This window comes from Cnephaeus nilssonii, assembly GCF_951640355.1.
Source record: "Cnephaeus nilssonii genome assembly, chromosome: 12".
NCBI lineage: Eukaryota > Metazoa > Chordata > Mammalia > Chiroptera > Vespertilionidae > Cnephaeus > Cnephaeus nilssonii.
Window position 1 is genome coordinate 62239711 of NC_137083.1, and position 17702 is coordinate 62257412.

The following is a 17702-nucleotide window of genomic DNA, read 5'->3' on the forward strand; positions in this document are numbered from 1 at the left end:
TAATATAACATCATTCTTTTGCTTGTGGATATTCATAGAACTTTTAAACTGTATTGAATTGCTGATCTTTCTTTGTGATTAGACTATAAACTCCATGAGGGCAGAGACCAAGGTGGTCCTACTAAATATTTTTTTAATGAATAGATGAATTAGGTAACCAAAATATAAAGTTTCTTTTCTTTTCCAGAATTATATCAACTCTGTGCAATAACACTTTTCATTGTGATGCTGGCAGTGACAATCCCTTTAAAGTAACAATTCAGAAACAAACTAAATGACAGAGTAATAGAGATTGATTTAAAGTCAAATGTTGACTTTCATTTAAGAACTGTGTAACTTTGGGCAAATTACATAATTACCATCTTATTTCTTAAAATGGGTATTTAATTGGTACAGTGTTAAAGGAATAATTGAGATCTTGTAACTAAAGTGCTTTACATGTTGTAAGCATCCATCAAATAGTAGCATTTATTATTGCAAAGGAATAGAAGAATATTGGGAAATCCTTTAACATACTACTTCCTTTTGTCCCAGATTTCTTCTGTAGTACAGATTTCAATGTCTTTATTTTCTTTTGTGAATTGAGTGTTGTTAGACCACTGCTATTTGATATGGAAGAAAGGCATACACATAAAATACAATTCAATGTGGGAATGACCTTAAAGGTATGCAAATACTCTGGAGTTCAGAATGTCCTGAGCAACAGAAAGAAATACCCTTTGGGGTGTAAGAACTTAGCGAAAAAGGGGTCTGAACAGGGACTCTAGGCCTTTCGGATTTATTTCATTTAAACATATTTCAGGTTTGTTCAACAGTTATTTACGTGTCTGTCTCCTCCACTAGTCAGCATAGAAAACCTGTCTTAAGTCATTGGATTTCCAGTACAGTGGGCACGCCTCCGATGGTTGAACTGACGTGTTTTGGCCACTTGAGTCAGAAAGGATTATCTGGAGAGGGATGGAGAAGTCGGAAGGCAGAGGAAATACCTCGATTCATTGCCAAGAAGAGGAGAGCGGCTCCGGTATGGGACACAAGTCAGTCCTAAGGCTCCAGTTTGACGCAAGGAACTGAGGGAACCGCCTGCGAGCACTTTCTTTCCGGCTCCTGGCCCAGCAGGGCCACTTCCGGGAGAGGGCGGGGAGATTTGAAAAGGAGTGCGGGGAAGGAGGCCTTTTGCACTGCACCAGGCGGAAGTGTGCCAAAGGTATCCGGATTGCCGCTTCCGGTCCGGGTTAACGCGGTTTAGATACACTGCGTGGTTTGTGTGGTGCTGGGACGGACTTCTGAGGGCCAGTCGTGGGTGAAGAGGCGAGCACCGGCTTCAGGACTCAGAAGTGGGGAATCTAACGGGAGGATCGGAATAAAGGCCAGGAACCTGAATACGACCTAACCTCTGTTTCCGAGGGGGCAACTTCCACCGGGAACCCCTCTGCCCTGGTAACGGCTAAAGAAGAGATGGCGCCAGTCGGGGAGCGGCTGTGGCCGACACAGTAAGGAAGGGCGAAGGCGGAGCAACCGGAGGAGCCTTGGAGAAGAGCGAGAGCCGTCACTGCCGCCACCACCGCCACCACCATGGAAGGAGCCAAGCCGACACTGCAGCTCGTGTACCAGGCCGTGCAGGCGCTTTACCACGACCCAGATCCCAGCGGAAAGGAGCGCGCCTCGTTTTGGCTTGGGGAGCTGCAGCGTTCGGTGAGGGGCCCATAGAGGCCGTTCTGCCCCGCGGGGCCAGGGCGGGGTGGGAACTAGGCTTGAGCCGGAGCCCGAACCGGCCTCGTGAGATCCTCCTCGGGGAGGAGCTGCTCCCGCGGGGTGGGGCTGCGAAGCTGCAGCGAGCTGCGCGGCTTTTTGGAAACTGGGAACAGCTGGCCGGTCGCGCACCGGCCCTTTCCCCACCTCATGGAAACTGACGAGTAGGTCCTACACTTGACTGTGGCAACCATGTGGTCCTCTTTTAAGTTTTACCCGTGCTACTTGCTTCTTACATGGCCTTGCTTTTCCGTTTTGTCTTCCTTCAACCAGATCCAGCCCTAGGTATTCTCCATCTTCCACTTAAGGATGTTTTGATCCGTCTCCCCTCGGTGTCCACGTCTTGGGTCTGGCAATTCCTTCCCCGTCGTAGCTTACACCTCACTGTTCTTGCTGATGTTTCACTCTAGTTTGAGCATTATTCTCGAAACTTCTCAGATTTCTAGATTCTTGTACACGTGAATTTTGCCTGTGTTTTGGAGTGCAAGGTAATTTAAAGATAAAAAACATCAATGCTGATTTCAGGAAAATCTTTGCAGTTCTCGTTTGCTGCATATTGGTTCTCCTGCCTTGTCTTTTCGGTTCTTTATAAGATATGGGTATCGTAGCTGCTTTGATAATTCCGTGTAATTGCAACCTTTTATACCTATTGTATTTCTGCATTCTTTGATGCACATGTCTTACGTTTCCTTATCTAATTGTTGTATTCACTTTTGCTGTGCTTTGTGTGTGTGTGTGTGTGTACTTGATCTTGCTGACTTTACCATTTTTAATTTCTAATTTTATTAAAAATGTTGCCCCCTCTTTTATTTATTTTTTTAACTAATAATTGGTACTTAAAGGTACTCTGCTCTTTTAAACCAGCCCCTAGGCTGCAAGTGAATATTATTTTAAAAATTATAATTTTTATATTATACTTAAAAAACCAGTTGGAAGTCCACGTGCTGGATAACCTCATGGGAAGATAAAGAAATAAGTCTCACTGTAGGTTACACAAGAAAATCATTCACATGTGGTCTTATTTAGTGTTTAGTTTTTGTGATCTGGGGACTGACAAGTCCTTGATTATCATATAGTTTTTAAAGTAAATAGGAGAAATGCTATGCCATGCCAAAAGTCAGCTCTTCCCTACTAAGCCTGCTTATTGTTGTGTGTATTTTAAATCAGTGTTTGAGTGCATACCATGTACCAGCAACTGTGCGAAGCTTTGGTATATGGAAATGAAACAGATAAAAATATCTCTGCTTGCCACATAGGATGCTTGTGATGATTAAATGAGTTAATACTTACCAAGAGTTTAGAAAAGTTCTTGGAACCTAGACTCAAAATATGTTAGTAATCGTTATTTAAATGGTAGTCACTTTTATTACTTTACACTACTCTTTGTTACAACCTTACATCATTATCATCATTGTCATCCTATGACCTCATCACACAGGGTCCCAAACAGGAACAGTTGGCACACTTGAAACAGGATAATTTGAGGAAGGTTTATTTTGTAAAGGTACTTTATAAAGATGTGGCACCTGAAGAGGTAGTGTCGTAACTTGTAGCCAAATTGTTAACATTTGTAGGCTGGAAGGGATAGGAGAGAGAGTGGTTCCTTGAATTCTCAAGAAGAGTATGGAGTTGGCTACCTTGAGACGAGTGATAGTTTTTGGTTGAAGGGACACAGCCAGCATGAGGTGACTTTGCAGGGAGGAAGCTGGAGGAATAAATGTCTTGACCTTATTCTCCTAACCTCCCCTTAGAATTCCCTAGTGGGAAAACCTAACCAGAAGCTAGGGGACATGGGAACCTGTTGCTAGAGTGTATATTAGGGTAGAAAAAATGATAGAAAGGGTGGAAGCGTGGACCTGGGAAATACCTAGCACAGCTACATACCATTTTTAGGTGGCTTCAGCATCTGGATTGATAATTCAGCTAACACTTGGACCTCTTCATTCCTTTACCTCTCTTTCTCAACCACCTGGTCACACTCACACCCTGGGTCTTGTCATTATTAAAAAGTCACCAGGTCCCCAAATCACTAACTCAGACATTTTGTTGGCGCAAGAATCTCAGATAACCTCATATAGTAGTTTTTATTTTTAAAGCCTTATATAATTTTAATTTTTATAAAAATTAAAGTTTTATTTTTTTATAACTTAAAAATACCAAAGCTAAGTTTTAAAAACTTTTTTAAAAAGTTGTAAATGGAAATTTTACGAGAAAACTCCCTAGGATGAAAAAGCAGTTATGTATAGACTTTCTCCTATGAAAGATGAGGGTTTAGGCTCCCTCCACTTCCTTTCATTCATTCTCTCTAACATAATTATATTACTTTTTTAAAAATTTAATAAATCTTTATTGTTCAGATTATTACAGTTGTTCCTCTTTTTTCCCCCCATAGCTCCCCTCCACCTGGTTCCCATCCCACCCTCTTCCCTTACCTCCCCCCCACTGTCCTCATCCATAGGTGTACGATTTTTGTCCAATCTCTTCCCGCACCCCTTTACCCCTTAGAGTTGTCAGTCCACTCCCTTTCTATGCCCCGATTCTATTATATTCACCAGTTTATTCATATTATTAATTCACTTGGTTTTTAGATTCACTTGTTGATAGATATGTATTTGTTGTTCATAATTTTTATCTTTACCTTTTTCTTCTTCTTCCTCTTCTTAGATAATACCTTTCAGCATTTCATATAATACTGGTTTGGTGTTGATGAACTCCTTTAGCTTTTTTTTTTTAATCTGTGAAGCTCTTTAGCTGCCCTTCTATTCTGAATGTCAGCTTGGCTGGGTAGAGTACTCTTGGTTGTAGGTTCTTGCTATTCATCACTTTGGCTATTTCTTGCCACTCCTGTCTGGCCTGCATAGTTTCTGTTGAGAAATCAGCTGACAATCGTATGGGTGCTCCATTGTAGGTAATTAACTGTTTTTCTCTTGCTGCTTTTAATATTCTCTCTTTGTCTTTTTCTCTTGGCATTTTAATTATGATGTGTCTTGATGTGGTCCTCTTTGGATTCCTCTTGTTTGGGGTTCTGTGCGCTTCCTGGACTTGTAAGTCTATTTCTTTCACCAGGTGGGGGAAGTTTTCAGTCATTATTTCTTCAAATAGGTTTTCAGTATCTTGCTCTCTTCTTCTGGCACCCCCATAATTCTGATGTTGGTACGCTTGAAGTTGTCCCAGAGGCTTCTTACACTATCTTCAAATTTTTGGATTCTTTTTTCTTTTAGCTTTTCCAGTTGAGTGATTTTTGCTTCTTTGTATTTCAAATCTTTGACTTGATTCTTGCGTTCCTCTAGTTTGCTGTTGGGTGTCTGTATAATATTTTTTATTTCAGTCAGTGTATGTTTAATTTCTAGTTGGTCCTTTTCCATATCCTCGAGGGTCTCTCTCATATCCTCGAGGGCCTCGCTAAATTTATCGGCCTTTTCTAGGAAATTCTTGAAAAACCTTATAACCGTGGTTTTGAACTCTATGTCCAGTCGTTTGTTTTCCTCCATTTCTTTGGTTTGTGATCTGTTTCTTTGTCTCCCCATTTTCGCTGCTTCCCTGAGTTGGTAGGGTAGCTTTGTGTGCTAGTTGTCCTATATGGGCCAGTGGCTTGGCCTCCCCAGTTACCTGAGGTGGACACTCTTGGTGCCCCCTTTGTGGACTGTGTGTACAGCCTTGTTGTAGTTAAGTCTTGATTGTTGTTGGTATCAGTTGACCTCCAGGCCAATTGGCTGTGAGGATCAGCTGTGTCTACGCCGGGAGACAGCCTTATTCGACTAGACTTCTATATTACATTTTTTGTTAAATCAATACACATTGTGAATTAAACCGTGTAGCATATATACCATGGTAATATTTCCCATTTTGTGCAACTTTTTTCTTCTCATGGAAAACATTGCCTTTTTTCTTTCTTCACATTTGCTTTCTTTTCTATATATCTGTAGTAATTCATTACAAACTTCGTCATGAAGTTTGACAAACTTGCTCAAATCTGGCTTGGTTGCTCTCTTGTATGTTGCATAATTATTGTCGTGGGATCTCTATTTAACACTATCCTAGGGCCGTGGTCGGCAAACTGCGGCTCGTGAGCCACATGCGGCTCTTTGGCCCCTTGAGTGTGGCTCTTCCACAAAATACCATGGCCTGGGCGAGTCTATTTTGAAGAAGTGGCGTTAGAAGAAGTTTAAGTTTAAAAACTTTGGCTCTCAAAAGAAATTTCAGTCGTTGTATTGTTGATATTTGGCTCTGTTGACTAATGAGTTTGCCGACCACTGTCCTAGGGTATTCCTTTCACTTCTTTCTTGTGTTGGATGCACTAAATTTTGGATCCAATGGTCTTTTCTTGGATTACTCCCTCATTTGTTGGACAGTCGAGAAGGGAACCTTCACCCTTTCTCTCTCATTGTCTTTCTTTTGGGTCACTTTTACCCTGAGAGAAGTCCTCTGGTCTGCCTGGGGATTATAAACTAGGCTGCTGGTGGCAGGTGGAGAATGAGCTAGGGCTGGCGATGCGAGCTCAGCGTCCCGCCGGCCCCATTCAGTCCCTGCTCAGCAATGCAGTGGCTGATGGTGTCTGTGGGAGGCGCAGGGGGCGGGGACTCGCAAGTCCCCGCCCCCTGTCCCTCCTGCCAGCCCAGTTGGCCACCCCGGCCACCCTGAGTCCTGCCCCCCCACACCTCCCACCCAATCTTGGGCATAGCGAAGGTCCGGTCAATTTCCACATTACCCTTTTATTATGTAGGATTTTTGTTAATCCTCACCCGAGGATATTTTTCCATTGATTTTTAGGGAGAGAGGGAAAGACAGAAACATCTATGTGAGAGAAACACATGGATTGGTTGCCTCCTGCATGAGCCCCAACTAGGGCCCGGGCTGGGGAGGAACCTGCAACCAAGGTATGTGCCCTTGACCGGAAACGAACCAGGGACCCTTTGGTCTGCACACCAATGCTCTGTCCACTGAGCCAAATCAGCTAGGGCTAATTGATTGATTTTTAGAGAGAGGAAGGGAGAGACAGAAAGATCGATTTGTTTCACTTATTTATGCATTCTTTGGTTGATTCTTGTATGTGCCCTGACTGGGGATTGAACCGGAAACCTTGGTGGATCAGGACTATGTTCTAACCAACTGAGCTACCGCACGAGGGCAACTGTAGGATCCTTTTATTTGTTTATATAATCTGATATCCGTAGTTGAAGTTATAAACCATGGTTTTTATGAAAGAAACCATTGCCTGGCCAGTGTGGTTCAGTGGTTGAGTGTTGACCTATGAACTAGGAGGTCATGGTTTGATTCCTATCAGGGCACATGCCTGGGTTGTGGGCTCAATTCCCAGTAGGGGGTGTGCAGGAGGCAATCGATCAATGATTCTCTCTCATCATTGATGTTTCTATCTCTATCCCTCTCCCCTCCTCTCTAAAATCAATAAAAACATTTTTTAAAAAGAAATGGAAGGATTAAGATGCCTGACAAGTTCTTAAAAATAATGAGTGGGTGAATGTAGGTTTACAGTTGTTTGTATGGAAAAAGACATGCAGATTATGATTATAATACATGAGTAAACTCTGTTTTGCATACTCACAACTGTAAACCTACTTTTGCCCACCCAATTTATTGAATGACTAGCAGCTTGTAGGCACCTCCAAAGGGTGATTTCTTTATCTATGATTTCATTTATTTTTGCTGCTACTCCCTGCCAAATCCCTGGATAATTGAAAATAAACAATATTTATTCAGCCTCCTGTGTTGATGTTTTTAGTCTTTCCATCCTTTCTTTAAAAAGCAAAACACAACCTTTATAAGTTTTATATTGCCCTCTTTTTATACTTTGAAAGACTTGGGTACAGAAAGGAATTTTTTTTTTTAATATGTTTTTATTGATTTCAGAGAGAGGAAGGGAGAGGGAGAGAGAGATAGAAACATCAATGATGAGAGAGAATCATTGATAGGCTGCCTCCTGCACAACCCACACTGGAGATCGAGCCTGCATCCCAGGCATATGCCCTGACTGGGAATCGAACCGCGATCTCCTGGTTCATAGGTCGATGCTCAACCACTGAGCCATGCCCAGTCTGGCAGAAAGGAACTTTTTGACTCAATAAGTTTTCTTGAAGTAGTCATTAAGTGACATTTTAAACCAAAAGTCTGTTTTAGTTTGAATTTTAAGTGGATAAGGAACAGATTTTGCCCGTTTTTTTTAAAATATATTTTATTGATTTGTTACAGAGAGGAAGGGAGAGGGAGAGAGAGTTAGAAACATCGATGAGAGAGAAACATCAATCAGCTGCCTCCTGCACACCCTCTACTGGGGATGTGCCCGCAACCAAGGTACATGCCCATGACTGGAATCGAACCTGGGACCCTTGAGTCTGCAAGCCGATGCTCTATCCACTGAGCCAGATCGGTTAGGGCGCCTGGTTTGTTTAAAAACCACTTTGAGGAATACACATTTTGCAGAATTATCCTTACTTCCCTCTACCCTATACTTTACTAACTTTAAGAGTCATTTAGTATAGTTCTAATGACCTGGTGACAATAGATTTGATATAAAGATATAATTTGGATATAGGTTATTAATGCTGTGAATTAACTTCTTTTCTCTTTCACTAATATTTATATAAAACGGCCATTTTCTAAAGAATCTATACTCCTTACTCTAAACTTGTTTCTCACCAGAATTCTTGGAAACGACCTAGAGTCATGGTTTTATGTTGTAGACAGCTATCACCGATATCTTCAAAGTATTTTAAAAGAAAGAAATTATTTTGAGATGGATCTTAAAGGAAGCCTATCTAACAGTGGACTGTTCTGAACACTAGTCGTTTACTTTGTCCACCTCTAGTAACCAAAATTAGTAGACAATGTAGGAAGCCATGGAAGGAAAGACTTATCTTTTTTTTTTTTTTTAAAGAATAGTTTATTGATTTTTTTTTTAGAGAGAGAGGAACGGAGAGAGAAAAACATCGATGTGAGAGTGCAACTTTGATTGACTGCCTCCTGTATGCCCCCTACCAGGGATTGAGCCTGAAACCCTGGCATATTCCCTGACCAGGAATCAAACCATCAACCTTTTGGTGCAGGGGAACACGCCCAACAAAATGAGCCACATTGGCCAGGATAAGACCATCTTTTTACAGGTTAATGATTATGCTACTCATTTCTTCTAAGCTTGTAATTTAGATTTATGGAGGAGACTACAAGACTACTTTTACAGAGATAAGTCTCTGGGTTATAGGTAACCTCAAAAGTTTTATAGTTTAGTCTGGAAACCAAAAAGGAAAGATAAAAAGCATAAATCAAATGAAATCATATCATACTTTGATGGACTAAGTTGGTATTGTCATGTTTGGTTAATCATATCCTTGGGAAATTTGCTTTTGGAAGGCAGCTATGCTCACCACTATACCACCAACGCCTTGGAAATTTGCTTTTGAATATCAGGAAGGTCATGGGTCATGGAGTATCACCTTCAAATTTCTTTCCTAGTAATTTTTCTTTCTAGAATTTCTTGATTCTTTAGTTCTGAAATATAGGGCTTTGATTTTTCTCTACTAATTGCAGTCATTGATTTGATTTATTTGAAAATCTAGGCTTTTTTAATGCTTATGCTCTCATCTTCCAGTCAAGTGATCCTTAAAACTTAACATGTTGCCCAGCCTGTGTAGCTCAATGGTTGAGTGTTGACCTATGAACCAGGAGGTCATGGTTCAAATTGTTTGATTCCCAGTCAGGGCACATGCCCAGGTTGTGGGCTCGATCCCCAGTAGGGGCCATGCAGGAGGCAGCCAATCAGTGATTCTCTTTCATCATTGATGTTTCTCCCTCCCTCTCCCTTCCTCTCTGAAGTCAATCCTATATAATAAAGAGGGAATATGCTAATTGACCCTCACACTGTTGCAAAGATGGCAGCGCCCACAACCAATGAGGGAATATGCTAATTGACTGCCCCGCCCTCAAAGATGGAGCCCACAGCCAATAAGGAGGGAATATGCTAATTGACTGCCCTGCCCTCAAAGATGGTGGCGCCCAGTCCCCTCTGGAGTCTGCCAGTCCCTTCAGCCCCCCAGCTGCCCTGGGCCAGCCCAAGGCGCAAGCAAGCCTTGGATGGCGGCTGCCCAGCTGCCCAGGGCCGCCCGAGGCTCAAGTAACCAGGGCTGGCCAAGGCTTGCGCTGTAGCAGAGGTGTGATGGGGTGTCGCCTTCCCTTGATTGCCGGGTCGCCTCCTGTCCCTGAGGGCTCCCAGACTGTGAGAGGGGTCAGGCAGGCTAAGGGACCCCCCCTCCAGTGCATGAATTTTCATGCACCAGGCCTCTAGTAAAAATATATTAAAAAACAAACAGCCTATCTAATAAAATAGTAATATGCAAATTAACCATCACTCTGCTATATACACAAGCAACGCCCACCAACCAATCAGGAGCGAGTATGCAAATTAACACAACCAAGATGGCTGTGGCCATGGAGCGAGCAGGAGGCTTGGGTTTCCCCGGCAATGGAGGAAGCCAAGCTTTCCGCACATCCTGGCCAACCCAGGCCTCTACTCAAGGCTACAAAGTTTCAATTATAGAAGATAAATCCCAACAAAAATGGCAGTAGCCACAGAGCTGGAGAGAGCAGGAGGCTTGAGTTGCCCCCGGTGATGGAGGAAGCCAAGCTGCCTTGGCCTGGCCTGCCTTGGCCTCCACTCAAGGCTACAAAGTTTCAATTATAGAAGGTAAATAAATCCTAATAAAAATGGCTGTGGCCACAGAGCAAGCAGGAGGCTTGGCTCCGCTCAAGGCTAAAAAGTTTCAATTATAGAAGATAAATAAATCCCAGATACCAGGGCCTCCGCTTGGGTCACCAGGGGGCGTGGCCGGCCTGCAAACCACCACAGGCCCCTCGCCCAGGCCGCCCCACGCCCCAAGAGAACCCCCACCCTGATCCTGGACACCCTTCAGGGCAAACCAGCTGGCCCCAACTGGTGCACCAGGCCTCTATCCTAACTAATAAAAGAGTAATATGCAAATTGGCCATCACTCCAACACACAAGATGGCTGCCCCTCTGTGGACACAAGATGGCCGCCACAAGATGGCCAGCAGGGGAGGTAGTTGGGAGGGGCCAGGCCTGCAAGGGAGGGCAGTTGGGGGCGATCAAGCTTGCAGGGGAGGGCAGTTCGCGACCGGGCCTGCAGGGAAGGGCAGTTGGGGGGACCCAGACCTGCAGGGGAGAGCAGTTGGGGGAGAGCAGGCCTGCAGGGGAGGGCAGTTAGGGGTGACCAGGCCTGCAGGGGAGGGCAGTTAGGGGCAAACAGGCTAGCAGGGAAGCAGTTAGGCATCAATCAGGCTGGCAGGGGAGTGGTTAGGGGGTGATCAGGCTGGCAGGCAGAAGCGGTTAGGGGCAATCAGGCAGGCAGGCAGGCAGGCGAGCAGTTGGGAGCCAGCAGTCTTGGATTGTGAGAGTGATGTCCTAAACGGGCAGTCGGACATCCCTCGAGGGGTCTCAGATTGGAGAGGGTGCAGGCTGGGCTGAGGGACATTCCCCCCGATCCTCCCCCCCCCCCATGCATGAATTTCGTACACCAGGCCTCTAGTAAAAAAACAACAATATGTTTTGAAAACAAAGCCTTCTAGAAAATAGAAAATGTTCCAGAACAATTTCTATGGATCAATTTATTGGACATAGGAATACAGTTTACCCTTGAACAGTGCAGGTGTTGGGGTGTGATTGAAAATCTGCTTATAACTTAATTCCCCAAATACTTAACTACTAATAACCTACTTACTGTTCATCGGAAGCTTTGCCAATAACATAAACAATAGATTAACATATATTTTGTTATATGTCTCATATACTGTATTCTTAAATAAAGGCTGGAGAAGAAAATGTATTAAAAAAATCGTAAGGAATAGAAAATAAATTTACAGTATTTTTTTTTAAATATATTATTGATTTTTTACAGAGAGGAAGGGAGAGGGATAGAAAGTTAGAAACATCGAAACATCGATCAGCTGCCTCCCGCACACCCCCCACTGGGGTGCCTGCAACCAAGGTACATGCCCTTGACCATAATTGAACCCGGGACCCTTCAGTCCGCAGGCCGATGCTCCATCCACTGAGCCAAACCGGTTTTGGCAAAATTTACAGTATTTATTGGAAAAAAACCTGTATATATGTGAACCTGTGCAGTTAAAACCCATGTTATTAAAGGGTCAGCTGTACTGTATACTTGCATTGCTGGAAAGTAGTACATAAAAGTTAAAATCAGGTTTGGACAGTGCAAATATAAACATTTTATGCCTTTGTTATAGTAGAGTCTGTGGTATTTCTGTTGATATGGTAGTGTGTTATCTGGTGGCATTCTTCCATATTTGAATTAGTTTATTTTTTGTCTTTCCAGGTCTTGAATAAGAGTTGATGGCTTGATTATGGATATAAAATTATCAGAGCACTGCTACGTTTAGTAATTATAACACAGTTTTCTTCAAAAGCCTTCTAGATATTTCTTATCATTCTTTCCTGTTGATTGCACTGATGTTTATTAGGGAAATGGAAAATAGATTTTATAGATTTTGTATTGTGGTAAAATATTCATAACAAAACTTACCATTTTAACCATTTTTAGGTGTACAGTTTAGTGGCATTAAGTACGTTCATGATTGTTGTGCAACCACCACCACCATCCATCTGTAGAAGTTTTTAAATTTTTATTATTTATTTATTTATTTATTTGTAGAAGTTTTTTTATATCCCCTAACTAAAACTCTACCTATTAAACAATAACTCTTCATTCCTTCCTCTCTTCAGCTCCTGACAATCATCACTTTACTTTTTTGTCTCTGAATTTGACAGGTACCTTATATAAATAGAATCAGTCATAAAATACTTATCCTTTTGTATCTGGCTTATTTCACTTAGCATAATGTTACCAAGGTTCATCCACATTGTAGCATATGGGGGATTCATTCTTTTTAAAAATTTCAGTAAAAAAACCCAACCAAACAAAATCCTCTCTAATAAAATGGTAATATGCAAATTAACCATCACTCTGCTACATAAGCCACACCCACCAGCCAAGCCACGCCCACCAGCCAATCAGGGTGAGTATGCAAATTAACCCCAATCCAAGATGGCTACAGCCACAGAGAGCAAGGTTTCCCTGGTAACAGAGCAAGCCAAGCTTTCCATAGCCGTTGCAGGCCTAAGCCTCCACTCAAGCTACAAAGTTTCAATTATAGAAAGTAAACAAATTCAAACAAATGGCAGCAGAATGGAGCTTGAGAGAGCAGGCCAGGGTTGCCGGCGGCAACAGGGGAAGCAAAGCTTTCCGCACACCCTGGCGGGGCTAACCCGCTTAAGGCTACAAAGTTTCAATTGTAGAAGGTGAATTAACTGCCACAGAAATGGCTGCCGCCCCAGGCTACAAAGTTTCAATTGTAGAAGGAAAATAAATTCCAGATACCAGGGCCTCCCCTTGGGTTGCCAGGAGGCGTGGCCGGCCTGCAAACCACCACAGGCCCCTCGCTCAGGCCGCCCCACACCCCAAGGGAACCCCCACCCTTATCTGTGAGACTCTTCAGGGCAAACCAGCTGGCCCCCACCCCTGTACCAGGCCTCTATCCTATCTAATAAAAGAGTACTATGCAGATTGATCATCACTGCAACACACAATATAGCTGCCCCCATGTGGTCAAAGATCCTGCCCCCATGTGGACACAAGATGGCCACTACAAGATGGCCAGCAGGAGAGGGCAGTTAGGAGGCACCCGGCCTGCAAGGGAGGGCAGTTGTGAGGGACCAGGCCTGCAAGGGAGGGCAGTTGAGAGGGACCAGGCTTACAAGGGAGGGCAGTTGGAGGTGATCAACCCTGCAGGAGAGGGCAGTTAGGGGTGACCAGGCTGGCAGAGGAGGGAAGTTTGGGGCAAACAGGCTGGCAGGGGAGCAGTTAAGCATCAACCAGGCTGGCAGCGGAGTGGTTAGGGGGTGATCAGGCTGGCAGGCAGAAGCGGTTAGGGGCAATCAGGAAGGCAGGCAGGCAAGCAGTTGGGAGCCAGCAGTCCTGGATTGTGAGAGGGATGTCCGACTGCCCTCGAGGGGTCCCAGATTGGAGAGGGTACAGGCTGGGCTGAGGGACAACCCCCCGCCGTGCACGAATTTCGTGCACCGGGCTTCTAGTATATATATAAAACAAAATTTATTATTTTAAACCAATTTAAGTGGTTTACAGTTCAATGTCTTTAAGTACATTCACCTTGTACAACCATCACTACCACCCATCTCCAGAACTTTTTCATCTTGTAAAACTGAAACTGTGTACCCTTTAAACACAGGTAACTTCCCCATTTCTCTCTATATCCAGCCCCTAGCAACCACCATTGTTGTCTGTCTTTATGAATTTGACTAGTTACCTCATATAAGTGGAATCATATATTATTTGCCCTTTTGTGATTAGCTTATTTCACTTAGTATATATACTATCAGGGTTCATCCATGATGTATCGTGTCAGAATTTTATCCCCTTTTAAGGCTGAATAGTAATGTATGTACCACATTTTATTTATTCATCTGTCAATGAACACTTGGGTTGCTTCTACTTTTGGCTATTTTGAATAATGCTGCTATGAACATGGGTTCATAAAAATATGTTGGAGCCCCTGCTTTCAGTTCTTTTGAGGATATATCCAGAAGAGGAATTGCTGGATCATATGGTAATTCCATGTTTGTTTGTTTTTGAGGAACTGCCATACTGTTTTCCAGATTTTATAGAATTTTAAGCTCTGTTGAACTTAAAAATATTTAATTCATAGGAAGTTGAGATTGCTCAGATTACCTCTCCTGTTTTTCCCTAGCTTGTACTCTGGTACTGAAATGTTACCAGGGAGTTTTTTTTACTGTTGTTACAGGTGAAACCCAGAGAAAAGTTTTATTTCTCAATTGGAAGTTCACAGTGCTGCTAACGGGGATAATTTTGTAATGTTTGGTATGCAGAACCTTTTTTTGTTGTTGTTAATCCTCACCCAAGGATATTTTTTTCCATTGATTTTTTAGAGAGTAGAAGGGTGGGGAGAGAGAGAAAGAGAAATCGATATGAGAGAGCCACATTGATTGGTTGCCTCCTGCACGTGCCTGGACTGTGGCTCAAACCTAAAACCCAGGTATGGGCCTGTGACTTGGAATTGAACCTGCAACCCTTTGTTGCACTAGCTGTCGCTGACTACTGAGCAATACTGGCCAGGACTGTTAGAACCTTAATTTTCTTCTTTCTGGTAGAGTTCCCAAAATAAAAATATTATGAAACATGTATTTTTTTTCTTTTGGTAAGAAAATTTCTTACAAAGTTTACATTATGGTTTTTACTTATTTCTTCTCAAGCTTATAGCACAGTTCTTTCCAGTTTTTCTGTATTCATTGTTTCCATGTTTTCTATCTCAGCCATAATGTAATACCATTTAAACAGCCCCAAAGCAGAATATATGTACGTGAACTAGATTTGAAAATATAAGTTTGTACATAAGCATTCAGAATTTTGTAACACTTCAGTGCATTTTTTACAATACTTTAAGCTAGACATCTGACATTTCTATAAGATTGAAAAACTTGAATCTTCAGCACAGTGTTAACATATGCTCAATAGGTCTTAATAATACTCTCATTCCTCTGATTTACTAGTATAGTTATAAAACTTGTTCAGATAGGCAGCAATAGAGACCAGCAAGTAAAGGAAATACATTTTCTATATGTTTGTCTTTCAGGAAGCCCTCACATAGGCTAGTCATTTGCTTTATTAAATGAAATGATTTGAAGCTTGGCATTTTCTACTTTTAAAGCAGGGCTGCCTAGTATAATTATAAAGCCCACAGTGAAGCTATTACCACGGACTATGCTTCAGTCAATCATAGCCCAAGTTGATTTTTTGGACCCAAATTTATTTATTTATTTTTTAGGGGCATTCTTGAGGTTAATATTCACATACAAAGGTGACTTAAGTTTAGATACAGATACTTTACACTAGTCATGAAAAGATTTTGGCAGGATTTCTCAATACCATATTATGTGTGACTGATGGGTACAGATTTGAGCCAAAATTCATTTGACATAGGATTGTTTGAAAGTGCTTGTCTCAGACATACTGGGATTTCATCAGTATGCAGTGCTGTCATTTGGTCTTGATTCCTTTCTTTGAACTTATAATAGAACAATGTGTATGGGCACTATGTCTTCCAAAGTTAACTTGAAAAGTGTTTGAGTATTTCTGCTGGAATTTCAATAGCTTATGGTGTTTTAAAGAATTGTTTCTGGCCAGGAATCTCTTCTCTCACATAAGGGAAATAGTATTTCCCTTTTAATTTTTCAATTATGAGGATGGCTAAATTTGTCTCTATAAATGAGCTTTTTTTTGCTTCTAGAAAAGTTATTTATGTGTACACAAGGATATTCTGTGAGTCTTGAAGCTTGCTTAATGATTATATTTGTTTATACTCTGCTCTGGGAGGTGGGGGTTGTTTACTCAGTGGTAAAGGTGTTAGCTAAGTTTCATTTCATCATGGTTTCTGTATTTCAGACCATCTTGCAAAAACAAGTTATAAAAAATAAATTTTTAGGTAGTGATGGCTATCTTGAGCCCTGTAACTTATATTTTTCTTAATATTTCTTCAAGCTACTTTCTCTCCCTGCTGTCTAAGAAAAGCACAAGAGTAACTTGTGACAGACCTAGCAAGTTGTAAAATTCTCATAAAGGATTAGATACAAAAACTTAAGATAATTAACTGACTTTAAAAAATCACTTTCTCTGTTTTAGGTAAATTAGACTTGTTCTTTCTTTACCTGTCTTATGAAAATGACTTTTTTCCTTGATTTGGGAAATTTTTATTTTCTAGATCTATACCACATTGTTATAGGGCATATGTCTAAAACGTTGTTTTACTGATAGTGTAAAATTTTTTAAGTCATTGTTTTTATTTTTCAGTTACAGTTGACATACACTATTATATTAGTTTCAGGTGTGCACTCTAGTTATTAGACATTACATAATTTATTAAGTGATCATCCTGATAAATCTTGTACCCATCTGACACCATACATAGTTATTAGGATATTATTGGCTGCCCTAACCGGTTTGGCTCAGTGGGTAGAGTATCGGCCTGTGGACTGAAGGGTCCCAGGTTCGATTCCGGTCAAGGGCATGTACCTTGGTTGCAGGCACATCCCCAATAGAGGGTGTGCAGGAGGCAGCTGATCGATGTTTCTCTCATCCATGATATTTTGAATTTAATTTAAAAAGGTCCGCCATTTATGTCTATAGATGCTTATGGTGTACAAATGGTTAATCCCTTCATCTTTTTTAACCATCTCCCCTCCCATCTGGCAACTATCAAAATGTTCTTTTCATCTGTGAATCTGTTTCTGTTCTGCTTATTTGTTTATTTTGATTTTTACATTCAATTTTTGATAGATACCTATTGCCATTTTATTGTTCATGTTTTTGATCTTTTTTTCTTTTCTTCTTAAAGAAGACCCTCTCATATTTTCTGTAATACTGGTTTGACGGTGATGGACTCCTTTAGCTTTGTCTTGTCTGGGAAACTATATGTCCTTCAATTCTACATGATAGCTTTGCTGGAGGAGTAATCATGGTAGTAGGTCATTGCTTTTTTTCACTTTGAATATTTCTTACCACTCCCTTCTGGCCTGCAGAGTTCTGTTGAAAAATGAGACGACATTCTTATGGGAGCTCCCTTGTAACTAACTGCTTTTCTCTTGCTGCTTTTAAGATTCTCTTTTTGTCTTTAACCTTTTGCATTTTAATTATGATGTGTCTTGGTGTGGGCCTCTTTGGGTTCCTCTTGTTTGGGACTCTCTGCATTTCCTGGACTTGTATGTCTAGTTCTTTAACCAGGTTAGAGAAGTTTTCTGTCACTTTTTCAAATAAGTTTTCAATTTCTTGTTGTCTCTTCTCCTGGCAACCTCATGATGAGAATGTTGATATGCTTGA

The 17702-nt window shown here is 41.8% G+C and overlaps 1 protein-coding gene across 2 annotated transcripts in view; it reads left to right on the forward strand.

Annotated features, from left to right (window-relative positions):
• The first annotated feature begins 1214 nt into the window (after positions 1–1214).
• TNPO3 (transportin 3) overlaps positions 1215–17702 on the forward strand; it is a 110460-nt gene continuing 93972 nt past the window's right edge. The window contains exon 1 of one of the 2 annotated variants that reach the window (XM_079785704.1): positions 1215–1692. In XM_079785704.1, coding sequence (XP_079641830.1) covers positions 1573–1692 — 120 coding nt within the window. In that variant the 5' untranslated portion in view covers positions 1215–1572. The remainder of the gene's footprint in view (positions 1693–17702) is intronic. The other variant, XM_079785705.1, reaches the window with a different exon arrangement.